At 37.6% G+C, this 21,900-nt stretch overlaps 1 protein-coding gene across 1 annotated transcript; it reads left to right on the top strand.

Annotated features, from left to right (window-relative positions):
• Positions 1–1,851: 1,851 nt before the first annotated feature.
• On the top strand, positions 1,852–20,702 carry helz2b (helicase with zinc finger 2b). The gene is made up of 19 exons (XM_052548800.1): positions 1,852–2,018; positions 3,759–4,346; positions 4,598–4,705; positions 4,802–5,325; positions 9,239–9,889; positions 10,202–10,994; positions 11,241–11,316; positions 11,485–15,565; positions 15,808–15,893; positions 16,652–16,789; positions 16,942–17,097; positions 17,179–17,323; positions 17,590–17,709; positions 17,908–18,100; positions 18,785–18,919; positions 18,993–19,214; positions 19,540–19,705; positions 19,796–19,963; positions 20,144–20,702. Exons 2-19 carry the CDS (start codon positions 3,849–3,851, stop codon positions 20,254–20,256), a joined length of 8,373 nt encoding a protein of 2,790 aa, XP_052404760.1. The 5' UTR covers positions 1,852–2,018; positions 3,759–3,848; the 3' UTR covers positions 20,257–20,702.
• The last annotated feature ends 1,198 nt before the right edge of the window (positions 20,703–21,900 follow it).

Genomic DNA, 21,900 nt, shown 5'->3' with positions numbered 1-21,900 from the left:
TGGGAAATATCAATAAAATCTGTGTGTGCTTGTGTATGAAATTATTCAATTGTAATCCCCTTTTTTAATCGTAAATATTTTTCAGAAGTTACTGTAATTTAATTACACTTTTTATTGTAATTACTGATTACTGATTACAGAATTAAATTACGTAATCAGAATCAGAAAGAGCTTTATTGCCAAGTATGCTTGTGCATACAAGGAATTTGTTTTAGTGACATAAGCTTCCAGTACACAGAGACACCAACACACAGACCAAAAAAAAAAAAAAAAAAATTGTAGGCAAATAAATAAGTGTATAAACATTTGTGCTATAAATGATACTGGAATAGGATTGAATAAGATGCAGGGATGTACTAGGATGGAGGGGTAACAAATAAATATAAAGATATTGCACTTTTTGTTGCATAAGCATAAGTGGGGAACATTTAACTGTTCATGAGGCAGATTGCCTGGGGGAAGAAACCTTACTTTTGTGCCTTTGTGTTCTGGTATTTGCCGGCCAGATGGCAAAAGTTCAAAAATGGGGTGACCTGGATGTGAGGGATCCAGAGTGATTTTATGAGCCCTTTTCCTCACTCTGGATGTATACAGTTCTTGAAGGGTGGGCAGGGGAGCACCAATAATCCTTTCAGCAGTCCGAACAGTTCTCTGTAGTCTTCTGATGTCTGATTTTGTTGCTTAGCCAAACCAGATAGTTATAGAAGTACACAGTACAGACTCAATGATGGCTGAGTAGAACTGTTTCAGCAGCTCCTGTGGCAGGTTAAACTTCCTCAGCTGGCGAAGGAAGTACAACCTTTGTTGGGCCTTTTTCACAATGGAGTCATTGTGATGGTCCCACTTCAGGTCCTGAGAGATGATGGTTCCCAGGAATCTGAATGACTCCACTGCAGTCACAGTGCTGTTCATGATGGTGAGTGGGGAAAGTGCAGGGGGGTTTCTCCTAAAGTCCACAATCATCTCCACTGTTTTGAGCGTGTTCAGCTCCAGGTTGTTAAGACTGCACCAGACAGCCTGCTGCTCAACCTGTTGTCTGTAAGCAGACTCATCACCGTCCTGGATGAGGCCGATGACTGTAGTGTCATCTGCAAACTTCAAGAGCTTGACAGAGGGGTCTTTAGAGGTGCAGTCGTTGGTGTACAGGGAGAAGAGCAGAGGGGAGAGAACACATCCCTGAGGGGCGCCAGTGTTGGTGGTGTAGCGGTTTGACGTGAATTTCCCCAGTCTCACTAACTGTTGCCTATCTGTCAGAAAGCTGGTGATCCACTGACAGATAGAGCTAGGAACAGAGAGCTGGGTCAGTTTGGTCTGGAGGGTTGTTGGGATGATGGTGTTGAAAGCTGAACTAAAGTCCACAAACAGGATCCTCGCATAAGTCCCTGTTTTGTCCAGATGTTGCAGGATGAAGTGCAATCCCATGTTGATTGCATCATCCACTGACCTGTTTGCTTGGTAAGCAAACTAAAGGTGGTCCAGTAAGGGTCCAGTGATGTCCTTCAGATAACCCAGAACCAGTTTTTCAAATGACTTCATGACGACAGACATGTAATTCTATTACATGTAACTATAGCTACTCCCCAACACTGGTTGGGGGCCAGTTTAACCCAGTCTACCTCTCTTTCAATATTTTCTGATGCATTATAAACGTGCACATGTTAAATTTAAAAATAGCCTACTTCACTTCGATCATAGGCTATCGTCCCTCCTCCTATAACCTATATATGCACATACAAGTACACAGTAACCTGTACACAGACAGCCATGTAGATGGACGGATAATTTTTTCCCCCCATGCGCTCTGTCGTTATGCAAACAGAAAAAGGGAAGGGCAAACATGACCAATCGTGACAGTCACCTAACCTCTTCACTTGTATGAAAACGAAACTAAACTTAAGCGGCGAAGGTTATAATAACAGGCAACAGGAAAATGAAGTTGGTTTTGCGTTGTGTGCACTTGATGGAGATGGCTTTGAGTGCAGATGAGCTCACTTTTCTCAACTAAAAAAAATGTAAAGGTAGGTTAAAAATTATTTTTTTAATGTTACCGGTCCGTCTAGGCGTGCCGCTTCCTCACCAAGCGTCTAATTACAGCGCGCGCTGTTCATATTTTCCATTGACCTTGGTTAATAATAAAGGGAATTGTCATTATTAGTACAACAGTGTCGTTTCTTTGCATCAGCCATTGGGTGCGACGCTTTAACACTAAGTGTAGTCTTTAATGTACAACATTTAGAATATTTAGATATTAAGAAATTGTTGCTATTGTGTCGTAACGGTCAAACGTTTCAACTAAAATGTAACGATGAAGAAGGAAACAGAGTAGCGCCAAAACGTTCCAAAACGTAAGCTCTGCCTAAATCCAACCGAAAGTCACAAACTAGAAAAAGGAACCACAACGAGTTGGACAAAGGCTCTCCAACTTTTCGGTTATTATAGAGGCTACATAGAAGTCTTGCAAAAAGGTGATATAAGGTGCAAAGTGCATGGTTCAAATTCAAAATGTCCCTGCACATTTTATTGGTAAACCTTTCCTTGGTAAACACATTCAAATAATGAATGACTGGAAAGTATTCATTATCACTTCATTTTGAAGTGAGAAACTGTTTAAATGTCCCCTGATTGCTCAAGAGTAGTCAAACTGGTCGAATTTCCTGGTGCCAGCACAAAAACTTCTGCATACTTGAGAGATGAGGATGAGCTGATGATAGTATTAGTGTTGGGCAATGATAAAAACAGTACTCTAGACTGAAATGATCATCTCATAATTAGGCAGGGCTTCTCAACAACAACCTGTGTGCTTTGATATCTGACCCATGTCTGTGTACCAGAAGATAAATATGCAATGAAATCAATCCTTATGTAAATGCAGGTTTTGTGTGATGCATTTGTGCAATATTTACAATGGCACTTTACATCGTTTTCATTACACACACTGATCTAAAATAATCCTTACATGATCTGAAGCCATTTTTTCCGGCATATTGACATAAAATAATCCTAACATGACCTACAACTCCATTTATCCACTCCGTCAAATATATACTGCACACTGTCATTCACAGGTTTCAGGTTAAGAGGTTTGTGGTTAACCACAGTAATATATGCCTGAGTGCTTCTTGACCCAAAACCTGTTCTATGGATTTCCTTGTTTTCATGGTTTTATATGCCGTTTATATCTGGTTGCTAGGTGTTGAGCACTTGTCAAATGGGGAAATAATTTTTTTTATTTTTTTTTTTATCTTCTGTGCATGATAATCTCGTACATGCACACCCCCAGCTTTTCTTTCGCACATAACCACCATAACAACTAAGATAATTTACAGAACACTTGTCTTTCTACAGCTTAACATCATTGCTTCTTGTTACCAATTAATGGCTTAGAACTAAAGAGAATTACTACAGGCAAATTATCGGAAATGTTTTCAAACAGTTAGTAAACAAAATATTACGCTCTTTAAAAGAAATATTATCCATAAAATGATGGAAAAATAGGGGTTCAAAAACCTCTTCCCAATTACCAACATAAGAAACAAAATCTGAAATGAAGGAGCTCTATCTATTATGAAAAATAATTTATCCTTTATACTTCCCTAACGCTATTCAAAGGTCTAAATACAGCAATGTAGCAGCAGTTTTTCAGTGGGGATTTTTTTATGCTCTGTTATAAATTTTAATTAAATTTGCATACTATTTATCTTATGTAAGCAAAACAGGAGTCATCTGATGAGCTGTGTTCTTCTCTTTCCTCACCTTAGGATGATTCTACAGCAGTATTTGAAGCTGTGAGTGCCAGCTAAAGGCATTCATGTCAGACTGTGTGTGTGTTATGGCTTGAATATCTAGAAATGTCTACAGTACAGTATAGAGATGCTCAGCTGCAGGCGTTCATGCAGATGTATGAACTGAGATCTGCTTGTAACGACTGTACCCATCAAAAATCACGCATCTCTTACTCTATCATTGCAACCCCGCACCGTTGCTCTCACAACCTTTTGCTAGTTAGATCAAAGGTCAGAGGTCACAAATGGAGCCCTGTGTCTAAGCGACCCTCTTACCCACGCCCTAATCAATATAAAGTGTGTTGGTACTTTAAGGAGGATGTCGGTTGTTATGTGCATCATGACCGTTGCACTTTTGCCAGAAGCCTAGAAGAAGCTGTGGTGTGGAACTTACAAAAACACACAAACCTTGATCATGAGAGATTAATTCATCTGATAATTCAGAGACAGCACCTGGACAAACAGAGCAGACAAGAAGATGGTGAGTTAAGGGGTCACGAGCCTTTGTCATACAAGGAGAAACTGCTGGAAGAGTACAGGCGCAGCTGCAATGAGATTCTTATTGTAAGTATAATGCACAAAAAGCTACACAATGCAACAGTGTACTACCCCGTAAATTTGATATTTTAAAAATGTGTTATTTTAAGAATTTGAAACCATGCAAATTTAAGGGATAGTTCACTCAAATTACTTTTTTTTTACCTCACAAAACACAAGAAGAAAGCCTCTTATGTTTTCAACAGATTAAATAAATTCATACAGGTTTGGAACAATTTGAGGGCAAGTAATGACCGAATTATTCATTCATTTTGCAGATCTCCGAGCAGGTGGACGATGTGTGTGTTACACATGATGAGGATCTCAGTTTGGACTGTTTACGAGAAGACAGTGAAATCAGATGGAAATTCACAGTCACCACGGAGGTCTAAAATACTAAACTGCACTAACCAACATCATCTTACACTCCGTATTGCACGCTAGTTACTAATTATGTCCTTGTTTGTCTTGTGTTTGTGTAGAGGTCCTTGGCTCATGTGGCTCTACTGAAAGCAGAAAATGGTGCTGTTTTCTCTTTGAGTGACAGCTTAAAGAACACCTTCCCCCCAGTCTCATACATGGCAGGCCACCACCTGCGCTCCTCTCACTCCACCTACCAGCTGTGTGTGTCGTTTATGTCATTCCGCCCCGGGGTGTACGAGCAATGGTTGATATTCGATTTCGACATACGTCCAGTTCTGCTCAGGAAACTGAAAGTGAGAGTCGGTCAGCAATTCCATGTCCAGCCAAACGAGGCAGAAGAAAGCGAATGTGCTGAGATTTTTTCGGATGAGCGTTGGAACAGAGGAAACAAGGTTATCGTGCCCTTCTTTGCCAGAAGGGAGGAGGATGAGCAGTTACTTAGTAAATACAAACCACCCCAGATTAACCTACAGTTCAATCTTCATGCAGATGAAAGTTCCCCACTCCATCGGGACAATTACAGAGAGAGAGCTCACCACTTCCTTTTCAGAGAGGAAATCGCAGAGGAAGAGCTCATTAGCAGGTACCAATAGCTTGTAGAAGTAGTACATCACTTGAAACATCCCTGGGTTAAGGGTTACGCCTGTTTCACAAATACTCCATCTGCAGTGTGTATTCATTGTATTTTTTTACGCACCCATGTGCGTTTCAGGAGCGGCGCGTCTGCAGCAGTGCAGCCATCATTTTTGCTGTGCTGCCCATGCTGAATTAAAGTGACAGCGCTTTGGTCGCTGTAAAAAGTAACATGGATTGACACGGAAATGTAGTAATTTCACAATTTATTGATATAATTAAAGTCTACTGTGTTTCACAGTAAACACATGGCTTTTTGGTTAGATCTAAAACAAGGAAAAGTGCACTTTTGAATAAACAAGGCAACATAATAGATGCTCTTGTGGGGCTCGAAAAGCAAAGTTCTTTAAGATCCATGGGATTGCTTGTAAAAGTTAAACACAAAAGTATAGGCATTTTTTTTTTACAAATCAAGATTACGAGAATAAAGTCAAAATACTAGCCTATGAGAATAAAGTTTAAGGATAATGTCGAAATGTTTTGAGAATAATCACTGGTTATAATATTTTTTATGATATTCCATCTCATCTTTCAACATCTGTCAGTTTTATAGCGAAATACAAACAATATATTACAATAATGTGTTTTTTACATGGTCTTTAATGTAGCGTGACCACTGATCTAGAATATTGATTAGTGAGGGTGACAGATCACTGTATTCGATGGAACCATCTCTCCGATTACAATAATGAGACATTATATTCATTATAAATTAAGCTATACTGTTTTTTCATAACTTCTGATGTTCCTTCACTTTTATATCTTGCTATAAAATGGATAAAAAGCAAAACACATTTATAATTGGTATTTCGTGATAAAACTGACAGAATTAGAAAGCTGAGCTATGTTATAATAAAAGCAACAAAGCACAAAATTATTGCAATTACTGGGTGGCTGGCATGCTACAAATAATGAATGGAAGACCTTAAATATTATTTCCAATCATTTACTGTATTAAACCATGAATAAAACAGCGTGTGAATGGTCACTTACATGTTATAGCCTACAGACTACCTCAGAAAAGAAAACCATATAACTTATATTAACTTTTAGAACGCAATATTTATTAGGCTGCATTTGAGGAATAAAAGTTTGGATTCCACAAACATTTACAGATAAGATGGTGGAATTTTCACAAATTTGGAATTTTCACAAAGAAAACAGGAAAATTTTATGAACTGGTTTACATAAATACAGCAATCTGATAATTAAAGAGCTTGAAAAACACATTATTCTTGATATTAAGCTATTTCCGCTAGTCCTTTAAACAGACTCTTCCTCATCCCAGTAATATTCAAATATTCAAATCAATTCCTGTGGCCTGGCAACTTCTCCTGGTACTCTCAATCCAGGCCATTTGCATGCGCAATAAAGGCTATACTCTCAAAATATTATAACTTCGAACTTTCTACTATTTAAATTCTCGAAACATTTCGACTTTATTCTCAAAACATTTCGACTTTATTCTCGAAACATTTCGACTTTATTCTTGAAATATTTAGACTTTATTCTCGTAATTTAGACTTTATTCTCGAAATATCGTGACTTTAATCTTGTAATATTAGATTTTTTATTATTATTATAATTTTTTTGTATGAGAGTTGACTGTTTCTGTCAGCGGTGAGTTTTAATTTAAGTTTTTAATTTAGGCTGTATGCTGTTTAAATGTGTTGCCACTTGCTTGAGCAATACAAACCTAGAAGTCAAATTCATGAATAATACGTTGTTTATATTTATTGACTTTAAACGAATGTCTATGAAAGATTGTTACTGTATTGTGATAAACGAGTATTTAATTATTTATTTATTTTTACATGATTTGAAATCAAATGAATGGATAAATGTTGTGTTTGTGGCCTAAACAGCCACGGATCAGTAGTGGACTGAAAACGTGTCCTGTGTGAAAGCACAATGGGTCCGTGCTGCTTCTGCACTGCATACTGTATGTAACGCACATGGACTTCATACGCACTGCAGATGAAGTATGTGTGAAACAAGCGTCAGTATTTGTTTAAATATCATTTAGGCCAGGGTGCCCAATCCTTTTCCTGGAGATGTAACTTCTTGCAAAGTTTAAATCCGACCCTGATCAAACAAACCTGAAACTGGTAATTAAGATTTTCAGGATCACTTAATAATTATATACAGTTGTGTTGATGCAGGGTTGGAACTGAAGTTTGCAGGTAGGTAGAACTCCAGGAACAGGACAGTCAAACTCAATTCCTGGAGGGCAACAGCCCTGCAGAGATTCAATCCTAATTAAATGTACCTGATCCAAGGCCACGTCCACACATACACGGGTATTTTATAAGCAGATTTTTTCCTTCTTCTGTTTAAAAAAAAATCTCTGTCCACGTGAAAATAAAAACACATGCTATGATGCAGTGTCAAAAGCATGCCACAAGAGGTGGTGATATAATCTCAACTGTAAAGTCATGTTGGCCAATCTGAATCCTGAAAAAGTTTCCAGTTAGCGGAGATAAAAGCACAGTCTCCGACGTCACTAGCCAAAACTACATGGTTTTTGTTCTGGAGCAGGGTTGGAACTAAAAAAGTCGGGGAAGTTGTGGCCTAGTGGTTAGAGAGTTTTACTCCTAACCCTAGGTTTGTGGGTTCGAGTCTCAGGCTGGCAATACCACGACTTAGGTGCCCTTGACCAAGGCACTGAACCCCCGGGTGCCGCAGCATAAATGGCTGCCCACTGCTCCTGATGTGTGTTGACTGCTGTGTGTGTGCACTTTGGATGGGTTAAATGCAGAGCACGAGTTCTGAGTATGGGTCATGTCACTTCACTTAACTCTGTGGAGCTGTGGCCCTCCAGGAACTGAGTTTGACACCCCTGGTTTAGGCAATCAACAATGCTGAAACTAATTAAATCTTTAGAATGAGCTGCAGAGTTTGCAACAATCCTTCTTAAATGCAAATTCAAGCTTGTCCAAATGATAGTATAAAATGAGGGCAAAGTTCAACACACATTGATGTAATGTAGATAAGTTTAATGGAGAGGTGGAAAAACAGGATTGGGTTAGGGTTTGCAGGTGGATTCTATTATAATGAGAGGTTTTATCCGTATGGTAACACTGATTCAGTATGTAATTAAAAGAGTACTACATCCTGATCTATGTCCAATAACCTTTTGTTGATATCTACAGTGCCACATGATGATTAAGGGAGTATAGTTTATCTCATGTCATATTTTCAGCCACATCCACAGACGCATCTTTAGCAAGATAAGTTCCTGTATGTTCCTGGGGCTTTTAAATCATCTGCATATAGATGTGTCACAGACTGCTTAGTGTCGGTCCCATGGCAACATTGTCCTGCTACATAAACAAATTATACTCCTTTAATAGAATGTCTACATCTAAAATAATGTATTGAAATGTTAACTATTCCTCATTACATGCCTCTACTGCTGGAATTTTTTGATGATGTCATATCCTGTAATGGCCTCTGAGTTTGATAATGCTAAGCAGGTTTAATCACTAAACTGGAAATGAAAGGAACTTAAAACAAACTCAATGAAAAGATTAAAGGCATTCTTTTCTAACAACTTAATTGCTGTTTCCATTAAAACATGGGCAGGGCTACTTGAAAAATCTGTTGCTGTTGTCATTAATAGCTAAGGTGGTAAAGTATAAAAAGATAAATAGATTGCTGAATGAAGAGGTGGATTAATGGGTTGGCGTAAACGTTCAAATTGAATACTCCCACCATCACATGTCTCAGTGGCAACACTATTTCCACTCTTTTGAACTCTTGACATATTATAATGCCTTTCTTATTTCCTCTTTTTTATATTTAAATTAAATGTGTAATATATTAATGGTACATCCTCTTTTCTGCTTTTTCCACACTTGTAGATTAAATGTTTGTGGGAACGTGTCTCTATCTAATCATATGAGTGATGGCATATCAGAGTTTTCCACTGCTGCAGGGAAGCTTTATGCCACTCTGAAGGTGTCCTGCTTGCTCACACCAGATTCTCCTGAAGGGCTGATGCTAAAGCGAGGGGTGCAGATGGCTTTGGTGAATTGCATACCAGCCAAGGCCAGTGTGTCAGTAGATCACAGAAACCATGTGTACGAGGCATTGGTGCTCAAAAAGGTTGCTGGTGAGGGTCACATCGGTCTTCATCTGTCTGCACAGTGTGTGTCTGAGCTACAGCTGAGGAAAGAAACCAGGTGTAAGATGGAAGTTCAGTTTCAGTTGGATAGACTGTCATTCTGTCAGATACACCAAGCTATTGATCACCTACCAGACTTGCACAATGTTCTGCCTGACTTCAGTAACAGTTATGTCCCTGTGAACATAACCAAACAGTCTGAATTGAATAACAAGCAACAAATTGCCCTAAACTTCATCCTTGGCAAGCGTCACGTCAACAAAGTGACTCCTCCCTTGCTTATATATGGGCCATTTGGCACTGGGAAGACACTTTGTCTAGCCTCAGCAGCCAAACAGCTGGCCCTTCGTTCTCAAAACAAAGTGCTCATCTGTACATATACTAACGGGTAAGTTATGTTCATTTTACATAATTATGTGAGAAGAAAGAAACTGAATAATGATATCAGACATTATAAAACAATTATAATTTAGTAGTAATTATACAAAAGTAGTTTGACCAAAGAACTGACCAGATCAGAATTCATTATTCAGAAGAATGGCATAAAAGAGTTTGTTACTGTATGTGTTCGCAGAATGTATCTTATTTGAATAAAGAGATAGCAACAGTTATTCTGTATAGATATATTCCCATATGAATATAAAAGCCTCTCTCTATTAAAATGTATAAGAAATCTAATTTTAAGTATTGTTCCCTATAGTTCTGCAGACTTGTATGTCAGAGAGCACTTCCATCCTTACATTGCAAATGGACACACAAACCTCAAAATACTCAGGATAAAGGCAAACAAAGGTGGGGCTTCCATCAGGGCAACTGATGACATCACTCAGAAATACTGTCTTTGCTCTCCAGATAGACAGTCCTTCATTCGCCCAGCACGGTCTGATCTAGAGTCACACTGTATCATTATAACCACCACATCGATGGCACGACATTTCCGTGAGCTGAAACTTCCTGAAGGTTTCTTCAGTCATATCCTGATTGATGAGGCATCTCAGATGCTGGAGGGTGAAGCACTCATGGCTCTGGGCTTAGCAGGCAAACACACTCGAGTGGTTTTAGCAGGAGACCACATGCAGATGGCTCCAAAACTTTTCTCTGTAACCGATGACAAACGATCAGAACACACACTGCTGTATCGTCTCTTCCGCTACTACCAGGACGAAAGCAGCAACATTGCCAAGAAAAGCAGAATCATCTTCAATGAGAACTACCGTTCCACTGCAGAAATAGTGGACTTTGTATCCACTTACTTCTATGTGAGTGATGGGATCAAGGCCAAAGGAGAGATCCCTCCCCACCCAAGACTACACCCCCTGATGTTTCACCATGTCAGAGGAGAATGCCGTCTGAACTCCGCCTCCATGTCCTGGTTCAATCTTGCTGAGGTCAATAGTGTGATCAACATTGTGAGAGGACTTCTAACTGACTGGCCAATGGAATGGGGTCTTAAAGACCCAAAGCAAATCTGTGTTCTTAGTGAAGGCCAACAGGTACAATTTAAATAATTTATCACTCATATGACAAATTATTTATGACTAAAACGTATTAATAACAAATTACATACGTGCTGCATGGGGACATGCTCTGTTAACAATAATTAAATGTCAACTGTTAATATTAATTAAACAGACATGAGACATGCAAGTAATTTAACAATTCTCCATAAAGACTTAAATTCTGTCACAATCACAGTATTGATACATCATCAATACATCCTTTCTCTTTCAATTCTTCAGGTTGATGTCATCAAAAATCATCTCCGTCAGAAAGGAGTTCATGGAGTGTCTGTTCAAAATTTAGCAAACATTCAAGGTACAAGAGGATTTAGTGCATCCCTGTCTGCTAGAGTTTAGGAAAGATGTTTAATCAAATTAGAAAAACGAAATAATCTCAGTCACAAATTGTATCTGTTCATTTGATTTTCAATTACTTATTGTTATTTTTAAAATACAACTTACCTATAAAATTCTGTGTCCTTAGGGAAACAGTTCAGGGTCATCATCATAACAACAGTTCAGACGAGAGACAGACTTCTTCAGTCAGAGTCAAGCAGCCCAGAGTTTTTTGATGACATTCGTGCATTGAACACTGCCTTGACTAGAGCCCAATCACTGGTGATTGTAGTTGGAGATTCTGGTGCTCTTTGTAGTTTTGGAAAGTGCTCGAAAATCTGGAGGTCCTACATAGAACATTGTATCAGCAAGGGCAGCATTCAACCAGATAATTTTACCAGAGACATTCTACAACAAGAAGTATTGGAAATTTTGAAATTTCAGAAGACAGAAAATATAGAAATGTCTGAGAGTGATGTACCTCTCCAGGCTGAAACTGATGCTATATTGAAAGAGATGGATGACTATGATTCTGATGTACAGGACACAGATGAAACAAATGAACAAAACAGGCCTCTAATATTCTCCTCTGATAAAGAAAACCTCTTGGAGCTGGTCAGGAAACAACCTGCTATGTACAAGCATGGAGAATTGGTGATGAAGGGACCTCAGTTAGGTTATGTGGTGCCCTATGACAATCCATCTGAACACATTGAAATTAAAGGAAGGAAAAACATTGGCATGTCTTTCCCTGGGGATGAAGTTGTGGTTGAGACTGGACGAGATGACGAAGGCTCTCTTACTGGGAGAGTTTTAGGTTTCACAAACAGAAAACCAACATCCTCTGAATTTGTGTGTATTTTAGAGAATGAAAATTACCACAAACGAAAGCAGAACACTGATAAAAACTTGTTGCGAAAAATTATGATACCTCTAAACCACAATGCCACCAAAATATGTGTCTTGGTTAGGAAAGAGGCTCGCAATAATATTCCAGAATGGAAGAATGACAATGGCAATTGGACAGTAACAAGACGTTTTCATCTTGACGAACAAACAAAACCAAACTATGTTTTTGTTGTTCAGATTCTGGGCTGGAAAGAACACTGTTTATTTCCACTTGGCAGAGTTACAGATATTCGACAGATTGGGACATCTTTAGAGGAAGGACTTGATATTTTAAAATCAGAGTTCAAACTAATGTCTCCTCCTCTGATGCAAAAGGATGCATTTCAAGAGATGAAAACTGATGCAACTGATGACAAGAAAAGAAAAGATTTCAGAGGTTTACAAACCTTTACTGTTGATCCAACTAAAGCTAAAAACTTAGATGATGCCATTAGTGTTAATGATCTGGGAAACTGCTATGAAATAGGGGTTCATGTTGCAGATGTGGCTAGTTTCGTGTCTAAGGACAGTTCCCTTGATAGCTTTGCAAAAGAGATGGGAGCCACTTTTTATGATCCTGGAAAAGAACCTTCATTCATGTTCCCAAAACATCTTTCCACCACCTTTTGGAGTCTTCTCCCAGGTGAAGAACGTAAAGCCATTTCATTAATGGTTGAAGTGGAAAAGCAATCAGGCATTATCAAAAAAAGAACCTTTGACCTCTCTTTGGTCAAATCTAAAAAGAAGCTGACATACGAGGAGGCTGAGAATATAATAAGTCGGTGTGAAGGTGAGCTAAGATTCAATACTTTGGAGGACTGTGTTAGGGTGGCTTATCGTTTTGCCAGAAGCCAACGCAAAGCACGACTTAAAGAAGACTGGAGATACGCCCAAACTGATAAACACCGGAAACCGGGGGAGAGAGAAGCAAATTTAATGGTTGAAGAGTTAAACATAATGTTTAACCATGAAGTGTCTAAATTTCTGAAAGAACACACAGACACTACATTCTGCACTCCTCTGAGGTGTCAGGCTCCTCCTATGGTAGATCAATTAGAGATGATCAGTAATCAACATATGGAAATCATTCCGTTGTCCTCACACCTGACATTTCACATTGACAGAAATCGAGTGGACCTGAATAACCCAATCACCTTCACTGTGTATTCTCCAGGGTCTAGAGATGTTCACCCTAACAATAATCCCATCGCTGATGGAAACTCTAGCCACTTACGAGATGCCATCTCTGTCAGTGACTCTGAATATCATTTTGAAATTGGAGTTCATAAAGCAGATTTTTTTAGTTATGTGTCTGGGGACAACATACAGAACTTGGGTGCACAATCAGACATGTGGAGTTTGATGCCGGGCAAACATCGCCGTGCAATCTCTTTAATTCTGAAAGTAGAAAAGAAAAAACGAAAACTAGTGGAGCAAAAGTTGGTGCTTTCCCGCATAAAGTCAAGTAGGGCATTGTCCTACAGTGAAACTGACAGCATCATCAACCAGCCAGGTGAAAATGAGATGAGGCCTGAGTCTGTAAAAGGCTGTATTCTTGTGGCTTATCATTTTGCACTTGATCAGAAGAAAAAGAGACTCTCTGGACATGTGGACTGTTCCAGATCATCAGATGACAACAAGTGCAGGATCATGATGGAGGAGCTGAAGCTGATGTTTAAAAGAGCTTGTGATCAACTTATTGATCAAGAAACCCCACTTCCAAACATCTTTAGCTGTCCAGTGACAGCTTCACCTGATTTGGTGAGGAGACTGAAGAGAGACAATGAGGAGCTTGGGTCCCTCCATGCTTTGGAGGAACGTCTGGATTCATACCCTTGGCAGAACTATGGTAGTTTCATCATTCTGACATCTGTGTGGCAAAAGATCAAATCAGCAGCTTCGACATCTGACTTTTACAGAATGGCTGATCTGATTTCTGCAGATGACATTCATCCACATTTATTTCCAGTGACTGCTCAGTTAAAGGCCAATGTCAATAAAGCTTTCTTAATTCGTTCTCACTCATGCAAAGATGCGTTACTTGGGCACTATTCATTACATCTGGATTCATATACACATGCATCCTCACCCATTCGTCGGTACATAGATGTTGTTCTTCAGAGGCTCATGCATTCAGTTCTCTGCGAACGTCCTGTTGAGTACTCTCAGATAGACATTGATCTCTTATGTGACAAGTGTAAAAGAGGTGAAATGAGGGCACAAGAGTATGAAAACAAAGCAGAGTCACTTTGTCTCGCAATCAGTCTACAAAAACAAAGCACATACAAAGTGGCTTTTGTCACCATTGTTCAACCTGACAGTGAAAATTTCGAATTATCATTTCCGTTTGACAAAGGGACTTTCCCAGACCAGCTTCCTGTTAAGTACAGAAATTTACAGCTTAAAGATCAACCAATATTTGACAATAAACAAAAACAGGTGACACTGACTTGGAAAAAACGGATATACTCACTGAGCATGACCCAGACAAAACAGCAGAACTTGAGATTCTGTTCAGAGATACAGCTAAGCACCTGGCAGGCCATTGTTGAGGCAGTACGAGATGAACAGTTGGAAGAGGCAAAATCCCTTGTATTAGCAACAGATGTGAGAGATCACAGTGAGACCAATGAAGTACATGACATATCCCAGTTGAATCCTGATCGCACTTTTATGTCTGAAAAGGATCATTACACTGACGTCACACTCTGTTTGAAAGCTGGAGACACTGTGCAGGTCCAGCTGACCGCAGAAAGGGACAGGGGCTACTGGGCGCCAACTGTACAGTTATTGAGTGTGAGTTCAAGTTTTGAGATTTGTGTGGAACACACTGACAATCCTATAAAGTGCTTTTCCAAACTTGCAAACTGCCCATCCAAAGATAACTATAAGGATGTAGAGGAATATGTGCGGATATGGAAGCCTCTCTGTGAAATGGAGTCTGCTGCTACTGCTGTGGATGATAGTGATTGTGTTGTCATAGAGAATGTGCCCATAACCTGGATGCCATCCTTTGATGATTCCAAACTCTCTGGAACATTCTTTTTGCCTGCGGAAGATATCAAGAAATGGGCAATTGAATTTGACTTGGCCAAGTGTTTGATCTGTATCCGAAAAAGAGTTACGAATCAGAACTATGCAGATCAGTCAAAGCTGGATCCAGAATACTTTACTTGGGTGGCCCATGGTTTGACAACTAAATGTTTGAATCCTCCAGATAACAGTAAGAATAAGACAAAGTTTATTCACTTTAGCATTAAATATGCATCTATGAAAATTCCAAAATTTACGAGGAATGACACATTCACAGTGGAGATGATCCCTAAACTCATTCCAGACATGTAAGCATGTGACATACAACAAATGCATTACACCACAACCATATTATGAGTCTTCAGTAAACTACAACTAAACCCTTAACATTACAAGATACTGCATAATACCAAATCTTATTATTACATTATTTCTTTTTTGTATATTCATGTATCATTTAACAAATATATTTTTTTCAGCATTGAGATGTAAAGTTATGACAATGCAGTTGTTTTGGTGTCTAATTGATTTTTCTGCTTGATACATCCAGACGGAAGGAAAGTGCTGTGAATAATTTACCAGCAGCTAATGAACTTGTTAAGAACATTGCACTAAGACATCGGATTCGGAAAGAAAGTATGCATTAAATTCATAATATGTCATATGATGAGTGAAAGAAACATTTTTAAAGCTAAAATGTGTTGTTCTGAGAAACTACTATGCAGTCAAAAATAGTGATGCATATTGTTGTACAACCTTTTCTGAAAATTCTTTAGCTCTTAGCAAACATGACGATCTCTAAAGATGTGCAAGCATGAACTGAGAGCATGAACAGCAAGATCCTTAAGTAATGCCATGCGCTATCTCCAAAACAAGTACACACACATAAAACACCTATAATACAGACCCAGATACAGACCTCTCATTAGCTGTAAATATGTTTTGTTTGTATTTTCAGTTGTTCCTACTGTAATGTTTTTGTAGATTGTCAATACATTTAATACAGAAATGTTTGGTGAATAATGAATGTTTTTGTAAACAATTTTATGTGTATACATGCTCTGTGAATGTGACTGTTCCTAATTACAATGTTCCCTTTTTCAAGTATTTTCTTTTTTGCAAGTACAACATATTCATCATCATTTTGACTTCATAAGTAACAGTAACATTTTATATTTTTTAAGTATGCATCTGTTTATTTATTAATAATATACAGTATCTAGACGGGATGTTAGTGGCTCACTAGCTATTTTTATTTTATTTTATTTTATTCTACATTTAACACCACAGTGAACCACAATGTGAGATTAGAATGATATGTACAGTATACACTGGAGTTTAATTGCATACAATTTAGTCCTTTTTAATGTACTTTTGGATATATCAATCCACAGGCTCTGAACAAGCTGTATACCTACATGTGCTCAGGAGAGAGGAACCACCAGCAGGTCTGCCTCAACTGAATGAAAGCCAGTTTAAAGCTTTGGAACAAGCTCTGAACGGCAAATTCACCGTCATACAAGGGCCTCCAGGTTACACATTCTGAGCATACAGTTTTTTTTTTTCAGTTTAATCTTACAGATCACAGGCAGCTTATGGACTCAGAGTCACAGGGATTTTACATTTTTTGTTCCTAAATGTTTTTTAATTGTACTGAAAAAAGCCTTTTGTTTATCCTTTATAGGAACAGGTAAGACAGTTGTTGGAGCATACATAGTGTACTGGTTCTCACAGCTGAATTCTAAGAATCCTTGGAAGCTGAAGGAGCTGAGAGACAAAAAGAAGAAAGAGGTTATTCTTTACTGTGGGCCCTCAAACAAGTCTGTGGATGTAGTTGCAGGTACAGTGAGCACCTTTTTGAGAGCTAGAATTTGTGTAAAGAAGACATTTCTGTATTCATGTGCTTGTGTTGTGTGTACAGAATACCTGCTCAGGTTTGGACATAAGCTGAAGCAATTACGTGTGTACAGCAGACAGATGGAGATGAATGAGTATCCCTACCCCGGCAGCATCCTTCAGTTATCACAAAAATCACTGCGCCAAGAGCGGTCTAAACCTGAGCTCAGGTACTACAAATGAACCAACAATTGCAATTTTACGATCAACTAACATCACATTTTATATTTTACTGTCAGTTATTGAATCTATTGAATTGTGATTAAATGCCCTTTCCAAAAAAAAAAAAAAAAACAAAAAAAAAAAACCTCACTAGCCAGATTTCTTTATTGCAAATCTCTTTCTATAGAAATAATGGTATCGGTGTGCATGTAAATGTTCTCAATGAGTATTAGATTATCTGAACAGTACTCTATTTTCACATTGTTTTATCTAGGGACATAACACTTCATCACAGAATTCGAATGAGTCACAACCCTCATTCTCAAGCAATAACTGACTTTGATGAAATAATTGCTCATGACCCCCATTCACTGACAGATGAAGACATAGAAGAGTAAGTAGAAGTGTCTGTTTTACTAATGTTTCTTTTCTTATTTAGAAACTCAAAAAACTACTGTAAAAACTTTCAGCTTAATTTCCATAATCATTTTCTGCCTCCGACTAAAACACATCTCCACATCTAACAGTGTCTACATGTGTGTGATTACATATAAATGCATGTTGCATGACGCTTGATTGTATGTATCCCTAGATATAAGAAGCTGCTGAATTCTGCACGTTTGTATGAACTGGAAAGTCATGATATTATTCTATGCACTTGCACGGCTGCTGCCTCCCCAAACCTCACCAAGACACTCAGTGCACGACAGATCCTCATCGACGAGTGTGCCATGGCAACAGAACCCCAGACACTTGTCCCATTGGTCAGCTTTAAACCTGAGAAGGTCAGATTGACTCTTGACTTGTCCATAGCAAACAAGTCCATCAAAACTATATAAACTATACAGACTGGACATATATTTTTGGAAATAAAGATATTAAGCAAAAACTTTCTTCAAACCACATGACCTAGACTTACAAAAAACAACAGCCTGAATAGTCAAAATTATTAAAGCACAGAAACCTAGTTTTGGAAGAACACTCATTTTAAGGCACACCCTTTATAGCACACTAAACAAAGAATTCAATGGAAGCTGCTGGACACAAAGATGTTATAACCAGCTCACCTTTGAAAACAATACAGCAAAAACTTAGAAGCAAAGTAAACACATAAAGTTTGAACTTCACATTTTGCACAGCACTGATATGCTTGATTATAAGAAAAAAAAAAGAAAGAAAAGCATTTAAAAACAAAATAGATTTTAATGCAACAAATTTTTTGAAAACAGTAGATGATGGAATATAGTATTTTAGTCCATTTTAAATATAATATAATAACATAATATATGTATCACAATTTTAACTATGAATGCATACTTTGTCTGATGGTCAACTAGCATTAAGCAAACTTGATAAGGGACCTGCTACATTTCTCTCCCCTTACTTTTCCAAACATTCATTCAGAGCCTTCTGTGAGGGTTTTCAGTTCCTTGTCACACAATCAAGGATCAAGAATACTCGTTTTGCAGGTTGTGCTGTTGGGGGATCACAAGCAGTTGCGTCCGATTGTGAAGAATGAGCATGCGCGGAGACTGGGCATGACACACTCTCTGTTTGAACGTTACATGGATAGATCTCTGCTGCTTGACACCCAGTACAGAATGGTACAAGACAAACACATATATGCTTCAAATTCACACTTAAGTACACATATTTAATGTGGTATTCTTTCTTCAGCAAGAAGAGATCTGCAGATTCCCATCAGAGGCTTACTATCTGGGTAGGCTAAAAACTGAAGTGGATGAACGGACCAGCGTGCTGCACATTGGAACTGAGAGAACGAGACACAGCACACACATTCTGTTTGGAGACATACGAGGTGAAGAGAAGAGTTTGGTTGTTTCAACTGCACGGGGGAATGAGAACTCGAAAGCCAACATTGAAGAGGTTAAGAAAGCTGTAAGTGAGAAATTATAAATATGAAAAACATAAAAAAAGACAAACACTATTTACACAATAAAACAATCTCTACACAAAACCTACAATATGTATTTGTAACCATCACATAATTGTTTTATTTTACAGTTAACTATTAACACTTTAAATTCAAAAAGAAAATATGTATATTTATATACGGTATATATATATATATATATATATATATATATATATATATATATATATATATATATATATATATATATATATATATACTGTATATATAGATATTGTTTTACAGTATACAGTTAGAGGACCAGAATTGTTTAAATGTGTTCTTACACAGGTTGAGATTTGTGGTCAGCTGGTATCAGTGGGCCATGTGAGGCATGAGGACATTGCCATTCTGTCACCGTACAATGCACAGGTGGCCCAGATCAGAGATAGACTGAAAAAGTCTACTGACTCCAAGATGGACAAAATCACAGTCACCACCATTACAAAGAGCCAAGGTGACACTTTTTTATTAATATCTGTGTTCATCTTCAACCTGTGTTATTAAAAATGTGATAATGAGGAGTGTTATAATGATGTGACTGCAGGTAGTGAGTGGCAGTACGTGATTCTATCGATGGTTCGCTCCTGTCCCAGCGATGAGATCGAACCTTTTCCTTCAAGAGAATGGCTCTCCAAACACATTGGCTTTGTGGGTGATGAAAACCAGATCAATGTGGGCATCACAAGAGCACAGGATGGGCTATGCATTCTGGGTAATCCCTATATTACATTCCTCTAGGAATTATTTTAAATTACGTATTCTTAATGAAATAAACAATGAATCCTAAAATCAGAATGTTTTATGGAAGAGGAATATAGTTCAATATTGGCTACTACCATTGCTTATTTACTATTATAAGATATTAATATATGTATTTAATTATGTGCTTTAGGCAATCAAGAGGTACTGAACTGCAGCCCTGCATGGATGAAACTACTGAAACATTATTCAAGTCAAGGCTGTGTGGTCTCTGCAGACCAGATTACAGTACACAATGTCCGTTAAAGCAGATTTTATTGTTGGATTGATCTTAAGCATTTTACACTCAGTGTTTTTTAAGATGATATTTTTAACCAAATTTCTAGTATAATTCCACCACATTTGGAATGGGTTATGATTATATTAATGAACTAACAAATTAGAGAATCTTGCCATTCCTGACATTTTAATTTAAATTCAATTCAGTTCAATTTAAAACCTTGGCAGCTTGAGATAAGAAATTACATATATTTTGTTGCATGTAAGTATAAAAAGTCTTGTTGACTGGTGTTAAATTAAAAAATAATTTATTTGGATTCATGCATTTCCACTAAAATGTTTGTTTTTATATTGGCCTATCATTGTCAGTGTCTGTGTTGTCTTTAAATTCTTTAAACTTTTAATATAACCTAATTAACCAATTCTCTGCATTGGTAAAAAAAATAAATAAAGCTTCTAGATTCTTTCTGTAAGTTTATTTGATTATTTATGACAGTGCTGGCTAATGTAAATTTACCACAGTTCAACTTTAGTAACACATGTAACAATGTAAGTGTAGCAGCAATATTTGTAAGGGTGCTATATCATATTCACTTATGAATAGAAAATGGCTTACCACTAATCTTTTAATGGCTTGATTTTTCCTTTACATTTAACATTTAAACTGCCTGCAAAATTTATCAAGCACCTGCATTTACATTGTCTAGTGTTAGACTGATCATTGGTGTTTGTTATGCTAATGTAACTGGTGCTGTAACCTTAATAAAAATAGCTCATTTGTTAACGTGAGGCTAATAATTGTTATATAGCTGTGGGAAACATTCTGCTGGTGTGTCCTCAATTCCCACAACTACCCTCCAGGGGTCAGCAGAAATAGAAGAAAGTCGTTACTCTGCATATTTATTTTACAGATTTTGTAATAAGTAATTAAGATATCTGCCACTAAAACATTTTCTACTTTTTTATTCTACAAATCCAGAATCCTAATTATTCAAAGCCAACATTACTAGATCAAAATAGTCACCCAAGCCTCCTTTGCCTTTTTTTTTTTTTTTTTTTTTTTTTTTTTTTTTTTTTTTACTGCTATTTACATTATCCACAGCTAAAAAAGCTTTGACAAATGTATTGTTGTATATCAGTTATATAGCAATAAAAGCACTAAGCACATTTGAACTGAAGCTCAAACTGATTTCATGGTGTAGTGTAAACTGTTAAGGACTTTATCTGTTGGTTAATGTGAGCTTGTAATTCAAAAATGAATTATTATTATTATTATTTTTATTTTTTGTGCGCAAAGAATTTTCGTTATTTACAGAGACAATAAATCAAAATTAAAAGGACTTTGTTATTTATTGAAGTGCCGGTGACGTTCAGTTAAAAATTGTGCTGCTGGACGTAATGACGCAAAACACCATAGTATAGCATGTGACGTTATAGACGCTACTGCCGGTGACATTTAGGATCCTCACAGGTTGACTGAAAAGTATCAGTAAATAGTGACCTACATTTTAGTGTGTTCTTCACCCAAACACTTAGAAAAACTGCTCATCAATCATACGGACTACCTGTTTGAATGGATAAATAGAAATATAGCTCCTCTCGCAGGTGGGCTACTGAAAGTGCTAAGTTCCAACAAAATGCAATAATGTTCAACAACCACTAGATGGAGCC

This window comes from Carassius gibelio, chromosome B2, assembly GCF_023724105.1.
Source record: "Carassius gibelio isolate Cgi1373 ecotype wild population from Czech Republic chromosome B2, carGib1.2-hapl.c, whole genome shotgun sequence".
NCBI lineage: Eukaryota > Metazoa > Chordata > Actinopteri > Cypriniformes > Cyprinidae > Carassius > Carassius gibelio.
Note: the sequence above shows the minus strand (reverse complement) of the source record. Positions and strands in the feature narration are given on the sequence as shown.

Excerpts from the sequence above, each read along its gene's own strand:
- helz2b (XM_052548800.1), top strand. The coding sequence starts at position 3,849 with ATGTCTACAGTACAGTATAGAGATGCTCAGCTGCAGGCGTTCATGCAG. Across the intron at positions 4,347-4,597 it reads GCTGCAATGAGATTCTTATT|ATCTCCGAGCAGGTGGACGA; the intron begins GTAAGTATAATG and ends TTCATTTTGCAG. Across the intron at positions 4,706-4,801 it reads AATTCACAGTCACCACGGAG|AGGTCCTTGGCTCATGTGGC; the intron begins GTCTAAAATACT and ends GTGTTTGTGTAG.